At 33.7% G+C, this 19843-nt stretch overlaps 2 protein-coding genes across 2 annotated transcripts; one reads left to right on the plus strand and one right to left on the minus strand.

Annotated features, from left to right (window-relative positions):
- Window positions 1–1007: 1007 nt before the first annotated feature.
- On the minus strand, window positions 1008–3557 carry LOC137921661 (ejaculatory bulb-specific protein 3-like). Its single transcript, XM_068764470.1, has 2 exons — window positions 3380–3557; window positions 1008–1192 (listed from the first exon to the last, which is right to left on the minus strand). Exons 1-2 carry the CDS (start codon window positions 3555–3557, stop codon window positions 1008–1010), a joined length of 363 nt encoding a protein of 120 aa, XP_068620571.1.
- Window positions 3558–15736: 12179 nt separating this feature from the next.
- On the plus strand, window positions 15737–19843 carry LOC137921670 (uncharacterized). The gene is made up of 5 exons (XM_068764479.1): window positions 15737–15773; window positions 16033–16228; window positions 16903–17087; window positions 17800–17995; window positions 19576–19843. The coding sequence occupies exons 2-5, from the start codon at window positions 16039–16041 to the stop codon at window positions 19755–19757; spliced, it is 753 nt and encodes a 250-aa protein (XP_068620580.1). The 5' UTR covers window positions 15737–15773; window positions 16033–16038; the 3' UTR covers window positions 19758–19843.

Consider the following 19843-nt stretch of genomic DNA (forward strand, 5'->3'; position numbering starts at 1 on the left):
ATACTTTAACTGTAGTAAGATTTAAAAAATTCTCAATGTATTTGTAATATTTTCCAAAAATCATTTCGTTTTACTATGATTACATAAAGTATTAAGGTTTTGTCATGAATTTTGAAGATAATATACACATGAAACACCTATGAACAAGTGTAAAAAGTTATTTAGTATAAGAATAATTTTATGCGTTATATATCATAATTAGTGACAGCTTGTTTTATATTATTTAGAGAGTTTATATAAATAATATAAATATATTATTTACAAAATAGTTAAAAATTTGAGAAAGTCAATAGTTAGGGGTAGGTAGTTAGGAGTTATATCATAGATTAAATCAAAAGTTATAATAATAACAGGTAAATGTAGGTAATTTAGGGCATAATACTGACTAATATTTAAAGGTGCTTAAAACTGTACCGTGCGAATTGTGTCAGATACGTAACTGAACTGGAGCTAAATCGATGACTACTGGGTTTTTACTTAATGGCTGTCTTATTTAACTGTCTCTTACCAGTTGTATATATAAACTAAAATAATGTTTTCGTATTTTTTTACTTGATTAACTTTTTACACGAATTTAGTAGAATGAAAATTACATATAAATAATGTTAACGTTATTATTATGAATATTTAAACCATATGGTTTGAAGTGATCTACGATGTAAGTAAGGAATAAATTATAATCTTAAATACGTAATTTCGTGTTATTCTTAATTGTGTTGCATTTTCCCCTATATGTAGCATCGGGTAATAACTTTTTTTTATCGAATTCACTTACAAATATATTGTTCTTGCATTATTAATGTATTCAAAGGTAATTAAAACGCAAATGTTTCTTTGCTAATTCTTTTAATACGCAACTTACTATAATGTGCTCATTAAGTTATATTAGTATTGCCAGAAGTCGTTATTTTATCGCACTGCTTATAGTTAAACATAACTTTATAATATTATATAACAAATTGAACATTTCAATTTTTCTGCCCAAAAGAACGATGTTATATTTTTGATTATTCAGCCGCTACGAAAGCGGCAAAATCGGCTTCATACTCTCGTTTCGGATCATACTTTTCTTGAAACTTTATTGCATCGTCCGGTCTTTTCTCGTAAAGAGCGTTAACGATTTTTCTTAAACTTTTCTTTTGTTTTTCGCTACACTTAGCGCAAGCTTCTCTAATAACTTCTGGCAGCAGTTCTGAAATTTAGATACATTTTTTATTACTATAGCAATACGGCATTGGTCTTCTTATATCAAGAATGTTCATTGTGACAACAAAAACATTACAGTTAGTGTCTAGTCGGATGACACTTTATGACTTATATAAAAAATACTAAAATGTACTGTTTAGCATAATTTGCAGTAATTTCTTTGGATAAAGGTCGCCATTATCAATGTAATTCTTAAAAGAAACTCGTGTTAGAAATAATTATATTTTTTGAAATATTCACATCCTTAATGTTTTTTAATTTTCTGTTCTCTATCGAACCAAGCGTTTAGCACATAACTTACAACCATGACAAGCACATAACGTTGATAATGTTTTTGTAAAGCAATTAAGTATTTTTCCTAAGTACATTGCAATATAGAAATACAATCATGATTGTATTACAATTATGCAAAGACTGAGCAGCATATAGATCAATTTTAATTATATTGTACACGTAATGTTCTTGTGGATAATCTTGGTGGTTTTATTTCTTCTAAAATAGTTACTGTTTTAATTTTACGCGAATATCACAAACATTCTACCAGTAAAACTAGAAAGAAGAATCTTTTTGGTTTAAATTCAGCAGCTTTCGAGGAAGCCGTAAATAGTTGAAATGTGTCAAACTTACAGCAAATTTTAGATGAAAATATCAACTCTTGCGTACAAGTATTCAACCTGTAAGTAGTCGATACGAGGATGTTTTTCCCGGACGCCGTCTCAGCCTACCGCGTGCTCCGCAGCATCGAGGTGGACGCGGTCTCGGCCCAGCTCTTCACGGGGCACGGGGGGTTCTCTGAGTACCTTCATAGGTTTAAGCTCAAGGAGGACCCCTCGTGCTTCTGTGAACCGGGCGTGGACCAAACCGTGATCCACCTTGTGGCCCGGTGTCCCGCATTCGGGGGACTCCGGTTCGGCTTCGAGTGCCGGTCTGGGGTTCAAATCAGGGAGGAGTCAATAGCCTCCCTGATAGGCGAAAGTGTAACTAGGAACGAATTCCTCAAGTATTGCAAAACAATAATAACACAAGCAATACAAAAAAACAAAATTAGGTAAAAGAAAACAAAAAAGACTGAAGTAAAATAAATAATAACTATTAGTAAACAACTGTGATAACATACCTAGTAAATAAGATTTGTAAAACAAAATAAGAGGATGAAAGAAAGAAGAGTAGAGTAAAAGGGCATAAAAGAAAAGAAATATAACATGATAGAGAGAAAAGAATAAAAGATAATAAGATGAATGACAGATGATTATGGAAATAAAAAACTTTGCGAAAAAAATATTTGTAAAAAAGGTCCCTGTCCTAAAAATCAGATAGGGGTACGAGAGGCCCCCAATAGCGGGGGTCATTTAAAAAAAAAAAAAAAAGTAGTCGATATAGGGCAGCGGAATACTAAGTTGAAGTGGCAGTAGGAAGGTCACATAGCGCACAGAACAGATAGCCGCGGGGGTTAAGGTTCTGGAGTTAAAACCACTGAAGAACAAGCTTAACATAGGATATTCACCCAGAGGTTGGACAGATGGGCTTGTCAATATTGTATAAAGAGTCTGAAATCAGTGTGGGATCTATGTCTTGTAGTGGACATCATAAAATGACGATGATTAAAGAAGACCAAAATGAGATAATAGCATCTCGACGGTTGAATATAATCAGCCGGAATTTTTCTATTCAAAGAATATACCAGTTATGTATGTAAGTAGTCTTAAATAAAAGCAAGAGATTAGGATAAACTCAGGCTATAACGTAACGAGACGTTAATTTAGAAGATTTTTGAAAATGACAGTCATCTAGGAAAGCGGTTGCAAGAAGTGTAACAATAGTATAATAAGTGAAACATTTCTTGCGTAAGGATTGTTTCTACGGTCCATACAGTAGGAAGAATCCTTATAATATAATATGTTCAGCGTATTAAGTTGAAATTGGCGTTATTAAAGGTATATTAAAATAACCTTAAACATTCTCATTCAAAATTAATTAAGAAAGGAAATAATTTATGGCCACAAATGATGAAAATGTAGTGTGGAGGCCACAATTTGGCAAACGCAGCGAAGGACGTGAACCTAAGATGACAGATGATTTGAAATCTATAGGGGAGGCTTATATCCAGCAGTGGACATTCTAGGGTAGAAATAATTATGATTGTGAAATAAGTACCTTATTTATTTACACTTACCTTTAAACTCCGTTGCATATTCGGCTGTGCAAGGTTGACGGTCGAGGAAGCAATCGATGTAAGAAGTAAACAACGCCTTGTCAGCAACAATTTTATCAGCATCCAATTTGTCGTATTTTTCGTCATACGAAAATATGGCAGGAATAAAAGCCAAAATAGTTACATAAACTAACTGCATTTTTTCAAATCAACTAAAAGTAAAAGAGAGAATTATAACAGAAAATAATAACCATTTTTCATAAAAATTAATAAATGAAATCATTAACATTAGAAGGCCAATTCTATTGGTTTTCTTTAACATTTAGGAAACAAATATGTGTAACCATAAACATATACCGTCTCTGTTTATATAAAAACCTGAGAACGCCCACTTTAATCCGTAATCATTTAATAGTTAGTTAATCGTAGTTAATCCGTAATTAATCCGTATTGTTAAAAAATCGATTATAATTTAAATAAAATGAATTAAGGATTAATATAGATATTTTACCCGAGCACTGTCAGATGTTTTTTAGTAAAGTCGAATTGTTTATGTACTTTATTGCCCAAAAACTGGCATTTATACTCCATTTTTAGGGATGAAGTCAATTATTTTCAATTTTATGTATCAGTTTAATAAATAATTTTGTCCGATGCTATTTAAATGTAATTTTGATAGTATCTTGTTACCAAATGAATGAAATGGAACTTTATGTTTTCAATAACCTACACTCGCGGACATATAAACTTTGTTTGTTCTAAATAATAAAAGTTATGTTGCTAAAAATTGTGATAATAATTTTAAAAAGTAATCTTAAATTATATGACTTGATTTTGTAAAATATTAGTTGACTTATGAAACTTTAAACCTTTTAATGCATCGTCATGCTTTCCTTGCAGCTGTTAGGCGAACATGTACAATGGCACATCATCACCATCACGTCAACCGTGTACCGTTTTCAGGCTGTGATGGTAGGTGAAAGAAAAACAGCAACTCGGCAACAGAAGAAAACATATTTTTATTTAAAATGGGTAATGGGCAGAAGGCCCGGTCTTTTACATTGCAGCTCGGTACTCCCCTGATGGTGGTAGTAGCCAGCCGCACGATCTCCCAGGACTGGTCAGGCGGCAGCAGGTCGAGAGCAGAGAGCACCGGTAGTTCAAAGTTTGCGTTCGTTCCGGTGAAAGGTGATATAAATTCAACTTCAATGATCGCAGGTAATTTTTTAATATAAAACTCGCACTTCTTTGGGGTGCGAGGCGATATAAAGGTTGTGGCGTGAATTAAAAGTTGCTCCGAGAATGAAAAGGACCAAGACGTGAATTTATAACGTAAATTCGAATTGGCCCCGGCGCGTGAGACATCACGTAGCTGGTGAAAAGAAACGCGGTCAGGGAGGCTATGTCCTCCGTGAAGTCTACGAGCCTTGAGGAGGGCTCGGCTGGTTTGGGCTGCGGTTTTGGGGCGGCCTTAGATTGGAGCGCTGGAGGCACTACCGCGGGCTAAGGGGTAGCCACTACCAGTGCGGGGTAGTGGCTACCCCTCAGCCCATTTCTATGTTTGGCCCACGCGGAGGCGGGCGGGGGCAGGGGAGAGGGACGAGGGCGGGGTGTTGGCCCCGGGCGTCTGATGGGGACGACTCTGTGAGGTGCGTGCGCCGCAGGGATGGTTTACCGGCCGCCGCTTGAGCACCTTAGCGCAGCCTCGATAGTTAGCGGGGTGGCCGGCCGTTTGGCAGAGGACGCATGCTGAAGGGTCCTCTGTGTCGGGAGTTCAAGTACATTCGAGCGTAGGTGTGGAACGAGAGTGCTACATAGTGGAGGTGATGCGTGAGCGTCCGAAAATGGTTCACCGCGCTTTTGGGCACGATATGCCGTGGTGAGCCAGGGCGTAATTTTGATCCAGGCACTTTTGTCCTAGAGAATAATTGGAGGTGGCGGCTTTGGCACCGCGGGGCCCTTTTGCGAGGTGGCGGGGGTTGTCCTGGGGGCTCGAGGCCCCTCGTGGATTTTTTGGAGGGTGTGGGAGGGGTGTGAGGGGAATCTTCCCCCGCTGAAACCTCGTCGGAGGCGAGGGCCTTCCTGGCCCTTTTGCGCCTAGTTTGGATGAGGGTGAAGCCCTTGTCATCTTTGATGGTTGGGACGCTCACTACAAGACATAGGCTTCCTCCAAAGATCTCCATAATGCTGGATCTTGTGTTGCCTGCATTTAGCGATTTCTCGCTGCTTTCAAATACTTGTTATATCCTTAAAGCCATTGTTGCCGATTGCAAGGTACATATTGTAATTTTTTTGCACAGAATACAAATTCAAAATATCTTTATTCAAGCAGATATTTACACGCATTTTTGAATTGTCACTTTTTCAATTCAATTTTAACATTATAAAAAGATCACTATATATATTGTCAGTCTGACTATGCTGTCTGTCCACCTAATAGAGGTCCTACCCATAACGCGTCTAACGACTCGTGGTCGACACTGGAGAACCTTTCAGCCCTTGTCTCAGGTCATCATTTCCCAGATCAGGTTTCAAATAACCTAAGCACGTCCCAAGGGTGTTGAATTGGAATCATGGCCGGGCTTTTTGCAGGCCAGTCTAAGAGGTTGGTGCAAACATTCTGTAAATACATGTTTATCATTGGAGCTTTATGTGACTAAATATTGAATATACACTTATATTATTGTAATATGGGCTATCGATACTCGTAGATTATTCGTTGCTATACTATTATATCGACATCAGTAAATTATTGTCACCGACCACATTATTTCCCCACGAGTATAATATTTCCTTTGTGTATTCCATTGAATTGTATCTACGTAATTGATCGAAAGGTACGGCATTACGTTTAAATGTAATAGTCATTACCACCGATTTAACAAAAATATAAATTACATTTAATAATTATGGTACGTTCCTGAATACGTAATTTTAGTTTCTGATTTATACATAAAATAAATTTTGAAAGCCACAAAGAGAGAGGGGTGGGACATTATTTATATTTGTATATTTATTAGAAATTACCAATAATTTTGGAAAACGTTGCCCAGAAATAATAGTTTAAGAGTTATATGAATTGCAAAAATATGATCACTTCTCCAAATTTCGTTTGAAATTCAAGTGGTTTCCTATATGCTTCGCCGGAAGACACAGTTTTTAATCTCACCTTCTCATCTTTACAAACATCTCACCTTCCTCAGCACCCTGCACGGAGCCATATGGTCACATGATCGAGTGCGGACATGCGGAGTTACATGGTCAGCAAATCTGGAGTAAGGAATGGCCAAGCATGCAACTAGGTTCCTTGACAAAACATTTGCTGTTCAGGCTACACGATTGCGGAACGAGTTGTCTATGTCACTAAGAAAGGCTAAATCTCTTATAGTGTTTAAAAGCTTCACCACTTTTCACAATAATATTTTATTTAGTACAAGATATGTATACTTCTGCCTATCACTAAACATATGTATACATCGTAGTCTACATGTATCATTTATGTATTATATCAGTATGAATTTACTTTTATGTTTTATAAGTAAACTGTTATATGTACATGATGTTCAAAATATCACTTGATGATTGCCCCCTCTATTCTGGAAGAAATCGCCCCTGCGATCTTTGTGCTTAATTCTTTTGTCTATTTTATCTGTGTACTGTTTACGTCCTGTGGAATATCCACAGGACGTAAATAAAATGTAAATAATTAAATTAATTCTAAAAACTACTTGTGGAATTTTCATAACTGAGAATTACATTTTGTTTTTAATCTAGAAATAATATTTTTTTGCGTGACTAAAGAATAACAACAAGGAAAAAACCTTAGACAGTTCTTCCTCATCCTTCAAAACTTACGTGACAGATTTAATATGTGTAGAAACAAGGCAGTCGAACAAAGTGTCTCAAGCCGATAGATTTAAGTATGTTGTTTGGCTTTATTTGTTCTAATAGATATTTATCAAATATATGCATTTAAGCAGTGTTATATGATGTAATTATTTAGTTGTTAAGGTTTAGCTATTTTATCGATGGGTCGACGGAAATGTGCGAGAAAAATGTTGGGGACAAGGCGGTGAGATATGTTCGCCACAAAACATCGTTGGAACGATTTTTTCGATATCGAAACAGAAGCCTTTTACAAATATTATTAAAAAGACCTTTTTCTAGTACGCGTTATCGTTTCTTCTCTGAGTACTTTTTTATTATATTAGCAAATAATAACAGAAAACCAATTTCATAAGTGAACATATTTTTATTTTGTATGAAAAATTGTAATGTTTTTCAAAAATTTTAATATTAAGTTATTATCAAGATGAAGGAAATAAATAAGTAAACACCAGTGACCATGTTCTTGGGTGTAGTATATCAACTTGGTGAGCAAGCGCGTCTGTAATGTGAGATGTATCCGGCCTTAATTTCCGCCTCTACTGCGGAAGTTCCGCAATAGGTATGCACTTACTACCGCATTCGTATCTCTTCTTGAATCATGCACTGACGCTTATTTGCACTAACTTATTATTGCACTTAATACTTCATCGTCTCTCAATGGCAGAGTTTGTCTGCTACTTAATTATTATATATTATTTAAATTGTGTAATATAGCATAGCAAAATAATTTTTATTAATGGTCTATGTTTTATCTTTATAATTTAATGATATTAAAATTCGGTGTTACGATGATGTTCTCGCGCGATAAATTACACTCGCTTAACGTAACTTATTATGTTTTGCAAATGTGTTATTAGTTCAATGTTAAAATAAAAAATTGCCTTTATTCCCAGGAAAAAGGTAAAATTGAAAAAAAAAAAATAGAAAAAAGGAAAAACAAAGAATTTCCTTAAATAAATTGGTTTTTCAATTTTAATATAGAGACAGCATAAGAAATGGTCACCACATCTAGAAAACGAACAGTGGGCAAGTTTATTATAATTGCGACTAGAAAACATTAGTCAGGGCGTCGTCGTGGTTTTAGCACATAGACGCGCAGTGCAAAGTCTAGCTCTGCCCCAAATATATCTATAGGGAGATATACTAAACTACTCAAAACAAAATAGGGCCCACCGCAACTTTGTCTCTAATCGTGTTTATAAATAACTCATATACTAATCATTGACAAAATGAAGCACTACTACTTCTAGCACACATGTTTATTAGTTCATAATGATGTTTTAAAAGTTAACTTTTTTGTTGATTTCAAGTGGGTAGACAAAAAAGTAAAGTGCTTAAATTTATCCATTTCTTAAATTTTCAATCGTTTGTGTTCTCAGTCTTGCTTTAAGCGCAATGCTTTGATCACACTTTGTTTAGCTGTGTTTTTTTCGTTTCGGCATTATTCCTGATTACAATGCCAGATTTTCGTCGTCATATGGATGTGGAAACTTCGACAAGGGCAGTTCTTTTGCTTCAAGAGGGAGAATCGCAAAGATCGGTTGCATCTCGCCTTGGTGTGTCACGGCGAGCTATTCGAAACGTATGGGAGCAGTTCCAGGAGACAGGTAGTGTGGCTAGAAGATCTGGATCAGGAAGGATTCGAGCCACAACTGCTCAAGAAGACCGGTACATTCGATTGACTGCGCGCCGGGACCGCACGACAACCGCCCAAACCTTGCAATCCCGGCTAAGGCAATCTACTGGCACACGCGTTAGTGGTCAAACCATTCGGAATCGACTCCACGAGGACGGGCAACATTGTAGGATGCGTGTTATTCGTTTAAAATTAACAAGGGCTCACCGGGCAACACGTTTGAGGTTTGCGCGTGAGCATTTGGACTGGACCATGGACAATTGGAGGACAGTACTCTTTTCAGACGAGTGTAAAGTTAAGTTTTTTTAGCGATGACAGACGTGTACGTGTGTCGAGAAGAGAAGGAGAACGTTTTACTGAACCATGCATGCACGGTACTGATCGTTTTGGGGGCCCGAGTTCGATGATATGGGGCGGTATAAGCTTGTTAGGCAAAACAGAGCTGGTGATCTTGAACGAAGGGACGGACACTGCAGCCAGTTACGTAGAGCAAGTAATCCGACCTTATGTCATCCCATATTCACAAAGAGTAGGTGATAATTTTGTGTTTATGCAAGACAACGCTCGTGCGCATACAGCTAGGGTCACTCGGAGGGCACTTTCTGATGCCAATATCTCGGTTTTACCTTGGCCAGCAATGAGTCCCGATCTCAACCCGATTGAGCATTTATGGGATCAATTGAAAAAAAAGTCTTAAAGAGACCCATAGTCACGTTAACAGCCAACAGGACCTCATAAACGCGCTGAAACTCTGTTGGGAACGAATACCCGACCAAAACTTCACTCATCTGATTGAGAGTGTTCCAGATAAGCTCAGAGAGTGATTACGGAGCAAAGGAGGTCCTACTCGATACTAAAGAAAAACTCCCGGCAAGTTTATTAAAAACAAACAGTGACTATAAAAGTTTTTATTGACAGTCTACTTAGTGCTCATTTTCTCTAAAAATGTGTATTTGAGTGTATTGCTATAAAATTAAACAATTCAAACGTTATTTTGTGTTTACTTAATGTGTAAAACCCTAATTCAACATCGACTAATTGTAAAAATTTAATAATCACGTATGCACATAAATTAAGGGGCAAAATGATGGTGGGCCCTATTTTGTTTTGAGTAGTATATAATCTCCACGCTCAGCAGGCGGGTTGGGGATTGCAGTGTGGTATTATGCTACGCACAAGACGCTGCTGTGTCCATTCTCTGGAAACTTGAAAATAAATTTTAAAGAAATCCATACTAAAAGTAAAAAACAATACAATAAAGTTTAGTTAGGTAATTCTAAGAAAACAATGACTGATACTTCATAAATGTACATAAAATTGACTGGCGCCTCACAAAATAGAATCAGCAAAATTGAAAACTGCAATAAATGCTGCTCAACGGTAAGCGTTAGTTAGTTAAACTAGACCTTAGTTTAATATTTATTTTGACGTAAACCATATCCAAAGAGTATATATAAGTTCACTCGAGAAAAGGAATGTACATATATATATATACATTAATTATCGAAATGGTTGGAGATTTTACGTTTATACGTTTATTGATTTTACGTATATATATACTTTCTCTAAATTGCTTGTAGTGATGCATACAAGATCTAATTCAGGCTAATGAAGAAAGAAAAAAAGGGATTTTATAGGTTTGTCGGATGATGGTTTAAGTTTGCCTTTACTAGTTTAGATATCCAATGCGATTTGAGTAACCAGAAAATCGATGGAATCTAATTAAACGTATTGGTCTTTTCCTTAATTCATGTTACCGAGTTTATGCCGTTCGAGATAGTTAAATTTATAGTTAACTAATAATCGAAAGATTCAAAATTTTGAGAACATAAAAAAATTGTTTTATGTTTTTCCTCGATTTTAACAAATTATCTTGTTTTCATAAATACGTAAAAACTTAAGTTCTAAAGCAAGTTTCAAATTAATTGTGTTGTGAAGAATGTTGATAATATTTAAAAGCATATAAACGACATTAATTGCGATTAGTCTCTTCTTACAGGATATTAACAGAATATTTTTATATGTAAAAGTTTGCTATTTAATTTTTTCAGGCACCTACCTAAACGTAGCGGATCATTAGGATTCGTTAAAGGTTCATGACATGCCACTTAATATGTATTAATTTGTATTTTCAGCACTAAAAATTGTTCCAGAATGAGGCTCAATTTTATCTAAACTTTATATTTACTTGTACAATTGCAATCTTCTTTTTTTAATCGACCTCTAGCCCCGCAGTTACCACTATTACAAAATAAGATAAAGCCTGAAGCTTTTTAACTATTCTTATATGTATGGATATACAACATTACCCGAAATAAAGCTAGCTTAACATAAAATCAAGAACTAGGTTATACTCGTATTAACTATGTATTTTATTTTATTACATACTTCATATATTATAATGGAAACGTTCTCCATTCAAAATGATAGAAGAAAAACGCAGGTAATTATATTATTAGCTGAGGTCCAAGTCTCCATTTTGCATAATTCATGGCACTTAGGCGGCATGAAAAGACTTAGTAGAAGATGAGAGAGGCTGGGAGCTGCACAATAACAATAACAAAAACATAAACAATAACAAATGTTTTCGCCCAATCAAATCCTAAAGATAACTGCGGACCGGTATAACTCATCTTTTCAGTGCCATGCGTGCGGAGGTGCAACTCTACCGATAATATAGTAATAAAAATGTTTCTAATTGTCATTCTCTTTAAATTGTATGAAATATGTACCTGTTACTAAAATAACCTTAAATACCTTAGTCTTCTTTAAGCTAAAAATATTAGTTTAATTATATTTTTTACATAAACTTAGCCTGAAATTAAAATTTCTAATTATTATAAGATGTCGAGTGCAATAGTTTTGAAATGCTATCTTGTCTTTGATCTTACTCCATTTCGTTCAAAGCATTACTTATCACCAGGCACACGCCCTGATCATTAAATGAGGTACCACATCAACATTTTCACTGGAAACTTTCATAAACCTGGCCCTTGAATGATTAATTTTTGTTCAAACAACAAGGTTTCACTTTGTATCTAGTGAGCGTTCTTTACAACGTCATGTTCGCCACCGCTTTCTCTAATTCAGAGCCATACGTGTCTATTATTTATTAGCATAATTCTGGAAACCGTGCCGTTGCAAAACTGATAAAAATAAAGATGAACATAAACACATAATTAGGGCTTTGCCTCTCAAGAGAACTAAGAAATCTTAAAAGTTTTTTCACAATAATTAGAAAAAAAAATATTACTAACTTACGGAAACTATGGTTCACCTAAAAAAATTCAGATCCTTGATATTTGTAAATTTTAATGAAAATATAGTCTTGTATAATGAAACCTTAGTGAATATATAAAAATATACATGATATGTTGGTGTTAATAATAATAAAATAAAATATATCCATGCATTATCTACATTGCGAAAAAATGGCCAGATTTAAAAAAAAATGTTACTCAATAGTTTTTTTTGGTATCGAAAACTCGACAAATATTTCACATTTATAATAAAACAACATTATTTATAAATGGAATGTAATCATTGCCGAAAAGTACATAGTTTTTTTCAAGGTTTTTTTTAACTATACAGTGGCGGCATCGTATTTTTTTATCAAATCTATTATCACATGTCTGACATCATATATGTTTAGAGGTATCGTGTCTGGTGACCTTCGTAATCGTCAATTTATGATTCAATGCATTTGTTATTCGTTTCATATTGCCTTCAAATGGAAAAATAAAGTTAAAAACAAGCGCTGAATCACTTCTAGCTGCATCAACATTACCATAGTAAATGTTGCAAATAAATACAGTCCGTTTCTATGCATATAAATCACCACAATTAAAATACTATAATTAGAAGGAATAAAACAAAATAGACTTATATCTATGAAGCGTTAGGCGCTATTGTTACATTCTTCTTGCATTATGTACAACAGTAATCCTTGCTAATCTAAACTAAAAAAGGAGCGTCATAGAATGCAAATATATTGCTCTTTAAATAATAATAAATGGGATTGATCCTATTAAGAGGCTGTAACGAAGGGTTAAAATTTATAATCTTATCATCATTTTACCCGAAGGACGTAGGCATCCGTTATAGATTTCCAATAGGACCGGTTGGAAGCTCCTGCGTCTTAAGTACCTTACGATGAACTTGTGGGTAGAGAACAAGTTTATGAAGTTTGTGATGTCGTGAAGATTTCTACTTTAGACATTTAAAACCCAACGGCTATCTTTTCTGGGCTAAGTGGCCTGCTTACTGCCACTATACTTTATTAATCCTCTGAGTTACGTTGGTTACTTGTATGTGTACATATCTCCTCATTCCAAATTCAATCTCGAGAAATTCCGAGCATTATTCTCCATGGCCATTTGAGAGACTGCGAGCTTGACAGGTTCAAAGTCGGAGACTACGTTTCAATGCCGTTCAAATGCCATTTCAATAAAAATATAAAAACAGAGGATTGTTTCTCAAAAACTTTTTCTAATTTAAATTTATTAATTTATAACAAATTAGATATTCTATGTATATTTTTTCTTTGATGGTGAAGACTGCACTTAATTTTGCATGGCCACGGTTAGACCGGTTATAAAATTGTTGATCACGCTTATTTTCTTAGTAAGGATTAATGACTTTTTTATTATTGTTATGCTTATTACGTTTTATCATAATATTAAGTCATCCCTAAAATATAAATTTATTATGCAGTCTTCATGCTGATAATATTATTAGAACATCAATGCTAAGAATAGTAATCTAATTTTTGTCACAAATATACCAAACAAGCAGTCCGCTGCCCACTTCACGTGTTCCGCCCTGCGTTTTAAGGGTGCAATTTCATGAAAGCTATTCTTGGTAATTTTTAACGTAACAAAAAACTATTTTAGTTAAATTTTAGATTAATAAAATCTTTAGTTTGTAAATTGCATAGTGATTATAGAATTTTACATGAAATTTTTTATTAAACAATTTTTATTCAATGCATTTTAAGTGGACCTCTACTAGGGGAAAGAAAGAAAAAAAATTAGGTCTAAGGCTTCTAGTTACACAGATTTTGTGACTCATGTTTATTCTTACTATAAATACTACTTAAATTACCACAAATAATACAGTCTTACTATAAATATTGGCACAAAGAAAAACAAGATTTTCTTATTGCCCGAGACATTTATTACTATCACAATGTGTTATTTTAATAACACATTAATATAAAATCAATAAAAATACATAAAGCTTGTATGAAGTGATCTCCGTTGACTACAACACAGTCCTTTGAAGATTGAGACCAGAAATCAACAGCTTGCACTTTTTCTATGGGAAAATTCTTCACCGCCAATCGTGTGGATTGTATTAGAGACTTAAAATTACCATGGCATTTAAAGTAAGCCTTGTTTTCCACAAGTGTACATATATGTCCTGATACAGTTGATTTAGATCAGCTCTATCAATCAGCTCTTCAATTCTGCTGAAGTCCGAAACGTTCGTTTCTAACCAAGATTTGCTGGATCGAACTTAATGACCCAGCGCCGAGTCGTGTTGAAAAAACCATTCTTGATTATTGAAATTGGAAAGCGGTTTAACTTCCATCTTAAGAATGGTATAAAATAAACCACCACTTAAGTCGGATAATGCCCACGTTGTACTCTGTTGACTAATTAGGAAGCTTCTTTAGAACTTTTCGTATGCATAAATATGGTCATTTTGTTTGTTGAAATATAACTTAATTATAAAAATATTCTCATCTGTAAACAAAATTTTTCTGCGACCTCTCTTTACGTACCGCTCAAGTAGTTGTCTTGAATTTACAATCCTATTTTCTTTCAAATTATTAGTTAAGAAACGACCAGTGTGTCTTGACCGTTGTGACAATTTTCTAGGTGCTATTTTTATCTCTCGAGATAAACCTTTTTTGTTTTTTAGGACAGGATTCTATCCCGTGGACGGCCAAATCTTTTTCTCTTACTAACAGAGGAGGTTTCCATGTACTTATTAATAGCCCGGTACCCAAAAAAACATTTGACTAATACCAAGGGTACCAAAGGGGGATTTCAAAAACAATATTTGGGACCATTCCTCCTTTATGTAATGCAATAACACCCATTCCGTTCTCTTTATTATCCAACTCTATTTTAATTATCTTCTATCCATTATCTTTTTAATAAGCAAACGAAAAATATCCTAAATATTTAAATGTCCATCAGGACTCCCAATACCGAAGATTCTACAAAGGAGTACCGTACACAGCGAAGATCGCAGCCTATAACTGTCTGGCGATGGTTTAATTTTGAAAATATTACAATCGAAATAAAAAATCTGTAATGCATGCGCAGCTAGAATTCTATGTCAACTGACCCACAAATAATACTAAAGAGACACATATCGGACGAAAATATAATATCACTGCGTATACTTCACGAACAAAAAAGTAATCAAACTGGACAACATCCACACTTTTTAAGTCAATAAAAATAAAAAAAACATGACCCTTCAACAAGTTACGTGTGGGAAGAAGAAAAAAAAAAACTTGGCTAAGGGCGTTGACTCTTAAAAGGATACACGTTTTAGATAGGGAAAAGAACATCCTCACTGAAACGGACTTTTTAATTTTGTAAAAATTATTAAATATTTGTATTGAAAGTTAAGATGAAATAAAATAACTCATTATAGTTATTTATTTACAGAGCATGTTGAATTATCAATTCGTTCATCGGCATACATTTTTATTTTGGTACGTGATACGTTTTGTATGCGGTCCGTTACATCGACCTCTTCCTCATCGAGGACTGGTTTTTAGAGAAATGTTTGCACCCTACTGTTAGGAGCGGAGAAACAACCATACCGACTTTGACCGTCAAACCCGAAGGACTTACCCGTACTTTCTTCCAAGTGAGTGTTACTACTTGTATCGAATAGCGAGCACCTAACGCTTTTACGCCATTTAGAAAGTACAGTTCTAGCAACGTGAAAGTAAGCGCACTGTCATGCCGTGCGTTGACCGTGTTTGATATTACTGTTAGCTTCATTGTAGATAACGTACGTTTTTAGCTTATTAGATGACATTATTAAACTTTTCATTGATACTTTTATAAGCTAAAATGATGGATAAAGATTTTTCTATTTGGAATAATTGATTAATCTTTTTCAGGTCAAAATGAGGCTGTGGTTTGTCTGCCTGTTCGCGCTGACGGTGGTGGTATCTTGCTATGGGCAACAACAGTTCATTAACCGCTATGACAACTTCAACGCAGACTCCATTATACAAAACGAAAGGATCCTGCTTGCGTACTACAAATGTGTCATGGAAAAAGGACCTTGCACTAAAGACGGCAAGAATTTTAAACGTAAGTGTTATAAGATTAATAATTTAACGGTTGTATATATTAATCATGAATAATTTATAAACAGTATATTTAACAACAGTCCTTGATATATTAAAAAATTCAAAATATAATATGTAAGATTTCAAGCGTAGTCTAAGAAATCATATCTGTATTACAGCATTATTTATGTATACAAATATGTATATTTATAAGAACATATTTAGAAATAAATAAGTATGTACACAACATTTCGGGCTTTTGAAAGACATCGTTGCCTGGAAACATGGGTCTTTGTTTTTGGCTATTTATCTTTTTCTTAATAGGTAAAAAAGAAATTTAAATATTTTCATTCCTTTTTCAATTGTACAGATTTTTACAAGTAATCTTTATGACAAAGTTGACGCTTTCATATGCAATCGTAAGTTTGTTTAAAATATCGCGGAACACAAATTGTGTGTATTTAATTACGCTCATCACGTGAACCATTTTTTAATGTAAGTCCTTATTATCAGCTAACACGGTACATATAAGTGATAATGTTCTTCAAGCCTTAATTCATAATATATCTCCGTATAAGAATTTGAGAAAGATAAAGGTAATGAGGGAGAGGTTCATTATCCGTAGAATCAAATAATATAATAATAATATTCATATTTATTAAAAATTTTAAAACGAATCGTTTAATTATTTTACAGGAGTACTACCAGAAACAATAAGCACGGCATGTGGACGATGTTCTCCGAAACAAAAAGTTGTGGTCCGAAAGTTATTGCTTGGGATTCGAGCGAAAAGCGAGCCCCGATTTTTTGAACTCCTCGATAAATATGATCCAAGCCGTTTGAATAGAGAAGCATTGTACACTTTCTTAGTCACAGGAATTTAAACCGTTGTAATTAGTTTTAGATGAAAGATGTTATTATTTTTGACTTTTTCTTTTGGTTTAGTTTGAGAAAATTGTAGACAAACTAAATGTTTTGGCCTGTACTTAAATAGCCCTAAAATTATTGATAATTTGTAACCTCAACAATATTTCAGGAAGCAAAACCAAAAGAATACTATGTAGTCAGCACCTATGTGTTAAACAATAATGTAAACTGATACATAAGGTAGTTAGCTAATAAGAATGTCTATTTGCAGCAAAGACGACAATTGCATTTATATCACTATGTAACGATTTTATTTAATTTATTAAGTTTTTTGTGTATATAAACATATAATTATATACGTTAGGTTACGTAAAATAAAAACTATGCCATTAAAACAAAAGTCGTAAATAATTATTGGATTATTTTTTATGACAAATTTAATTAATTCTTAACTGTGTTTATATTTAATAGCTAAGCTATGCTGGATGTTAAATAGAATATTTTATAGTAATTATGATATAGTTGTTATTATCCGTTCTTAGAATGTGATATACACATATACAGTCACAAACATTAAAACATGAACACTTTGCGCCTTTGTGATCATTAAAGTGTTGAGATAAAGTTCAAAGTTTTCGATTTAGCTGACACACTTGATGCACGCGACTGTACATTCTAAGCTTTATATAAAGACACGGTCTATTTAGGATCTGATCATATTACATTTGTCCGAGTATCAAGATGAAGTTAATTTTATTGCTGTTATGCGTTGTTGCGCTGGCAATAGCAGCTGATAGATATGAGGAAATAGAAGCTAACTTAAACATCGACGAGTTGCTTGAAAACGATCGTTTATTGGTTGCTTACATAAAATGCTTGCTGAACAAAGGACCTTGTACTCCAGAAGTTAAAAAGTTGAAGGGTATGTAAACTAATTAATTAAAATGAGAAAAATAGATCTGAAATCTTTAGTAGTATAATTATTTTGTTTACCACTTGTTACTTTCATATCAGTAACCGTCTCCCACTCGTTTCGTACACTATTTTTGGGGTATAGTTTCATAAAATCTATATATATTTATTAATTATCGAAATGGAGATTTTACGTTTACTTTTACTTTTTTAATTTTCTTTAATTATCTACAAAATTAAAAAAAAAAACCATACTTGAGAAATACAATGTTTACCCTCTGTCCGCAGGAAAATGTCTGCAAATATCCATTCTCATGGTATACAATTTTTTTAAAGCAGATCCGATTACGTAAAATATCCATTATGCACATTATAACTGCAGTAAACTTACTGTACATTACTCTATTCTCTTATTTTTTTCCGGCTCGCACAATGTTTTTTACTTATTAATTTTAAGTGTTGTTTTAAAGAAAACACAAGAAAAGCGTCCCCCTATTAGTGCCGGAATAAGAAATCGTTAAAAAACCTAAAAAGATGAAACAAACTGCTGCAACCCAAAATATAGTTATTCTGCAAAAGTTAATATAACATTAGTGCAAATAATATCTTTGCATGTTCTTTTCTAAATCCCTTATTATTTAATATACATACAGAAACATACATGAACGATTTTGCAAATATTAAATGTATTGCAAGTAACCGTTTTACGTATGCATGAATTAGTATTTTTCCTTACAAAAGACGCCATCTATGTGTTTGTTTGTAATTAGAATCTTCACAGTCGCAGCAGTATAACACAGTTACAATAAAACTACAACTATTAGTTTAATTATAAAAACCGTTTAAGAGTTTATTATAATTATTGTGTTTAAGTATTGGCGTAAATAGGGTACCCAAACTTATAATTTGTAAAAACATGATATACAGATTTATTGGTTATGGATGTAAAAGCTTTAAACAGGTGAACGTATAGCCCATTTGCTTTTAATTAAAGTGTGGGTATATCCTACCCAAAATCAATGGTTAGAAAAATAATAACTAATGTAATTATGTAATAGTAAGGATAATAAGGTATTATTTTTAATTCGGAATTCAGATTTTTTTGTTTTGATTTGTTTTAGTTGGCCTATCATATTCCAACAGAAATTCAGAGTAATCGCTTCGTTTATGATGATTGGAAATAGATATAAATGCTTTAAAGCTCACAAAATAGTTATACTTTACTTTGTATAGCAGATAATATTAGAAAAAAGTATTTATCGGTATTATGAATTATTTAGAAATATATTCACAGAAACTCTCTACCAATTATCAATATTAATAAAATTAGAAGTTTGAAATACCTCGTTCTTCATAACATGTCATAATTTGATGTTTAAGACACGTCAAGGTTATTCAGATAGACTGTCTTGAGGTCAACTGCTAGTACGATTTCCTTAAGGAAAGTTACCTTTAATGTGAATAATGTCACCATATCCATAACTATATGATTGACAATTTGTACACATATAATTTATAAATAAATAGATATATAAGGTGTTTTTTGCGAAATGAATATATAATAATATTTAATTTATTTTTTTATTTTAGATAAAATACCGGAGGCTCTCGAAACGAATTGCGCTAAGTGTACTGACAAACAAAAAGAGTATGGCAAACTGCTTGTGAACAAAGTGAAGAAATCACACGCAGAACTATGGGAAGAACTTAAGGTGCTATACGATCCCCAAGGAAAATATCAAAAATCATTCCAAGAGTTTTTAGGTGCTTAATTTTTGATTAAATAAAATCTTATAACTAAAATTGTTTCTGATATAACTTGGCTCATCTAAAAATAAAGGCGTCGTGTTTTGTTCGT

Source organism: Battus philenor, unplaced genomic scaffold (genome assembly GCF_028537555.1).
Source record: "Battus philenor isolate CCGP_79_NKW_IND1 unplaced genomic scaffold, ilBatPhil1.0.hap1 SCAF_19, whole genome shotgun sequence".
NCBI lineage: Eukaryota > Metazoa > Arthropoda > Insecta > Lepidoptera > Papilionidae > Battus > Battus philenor.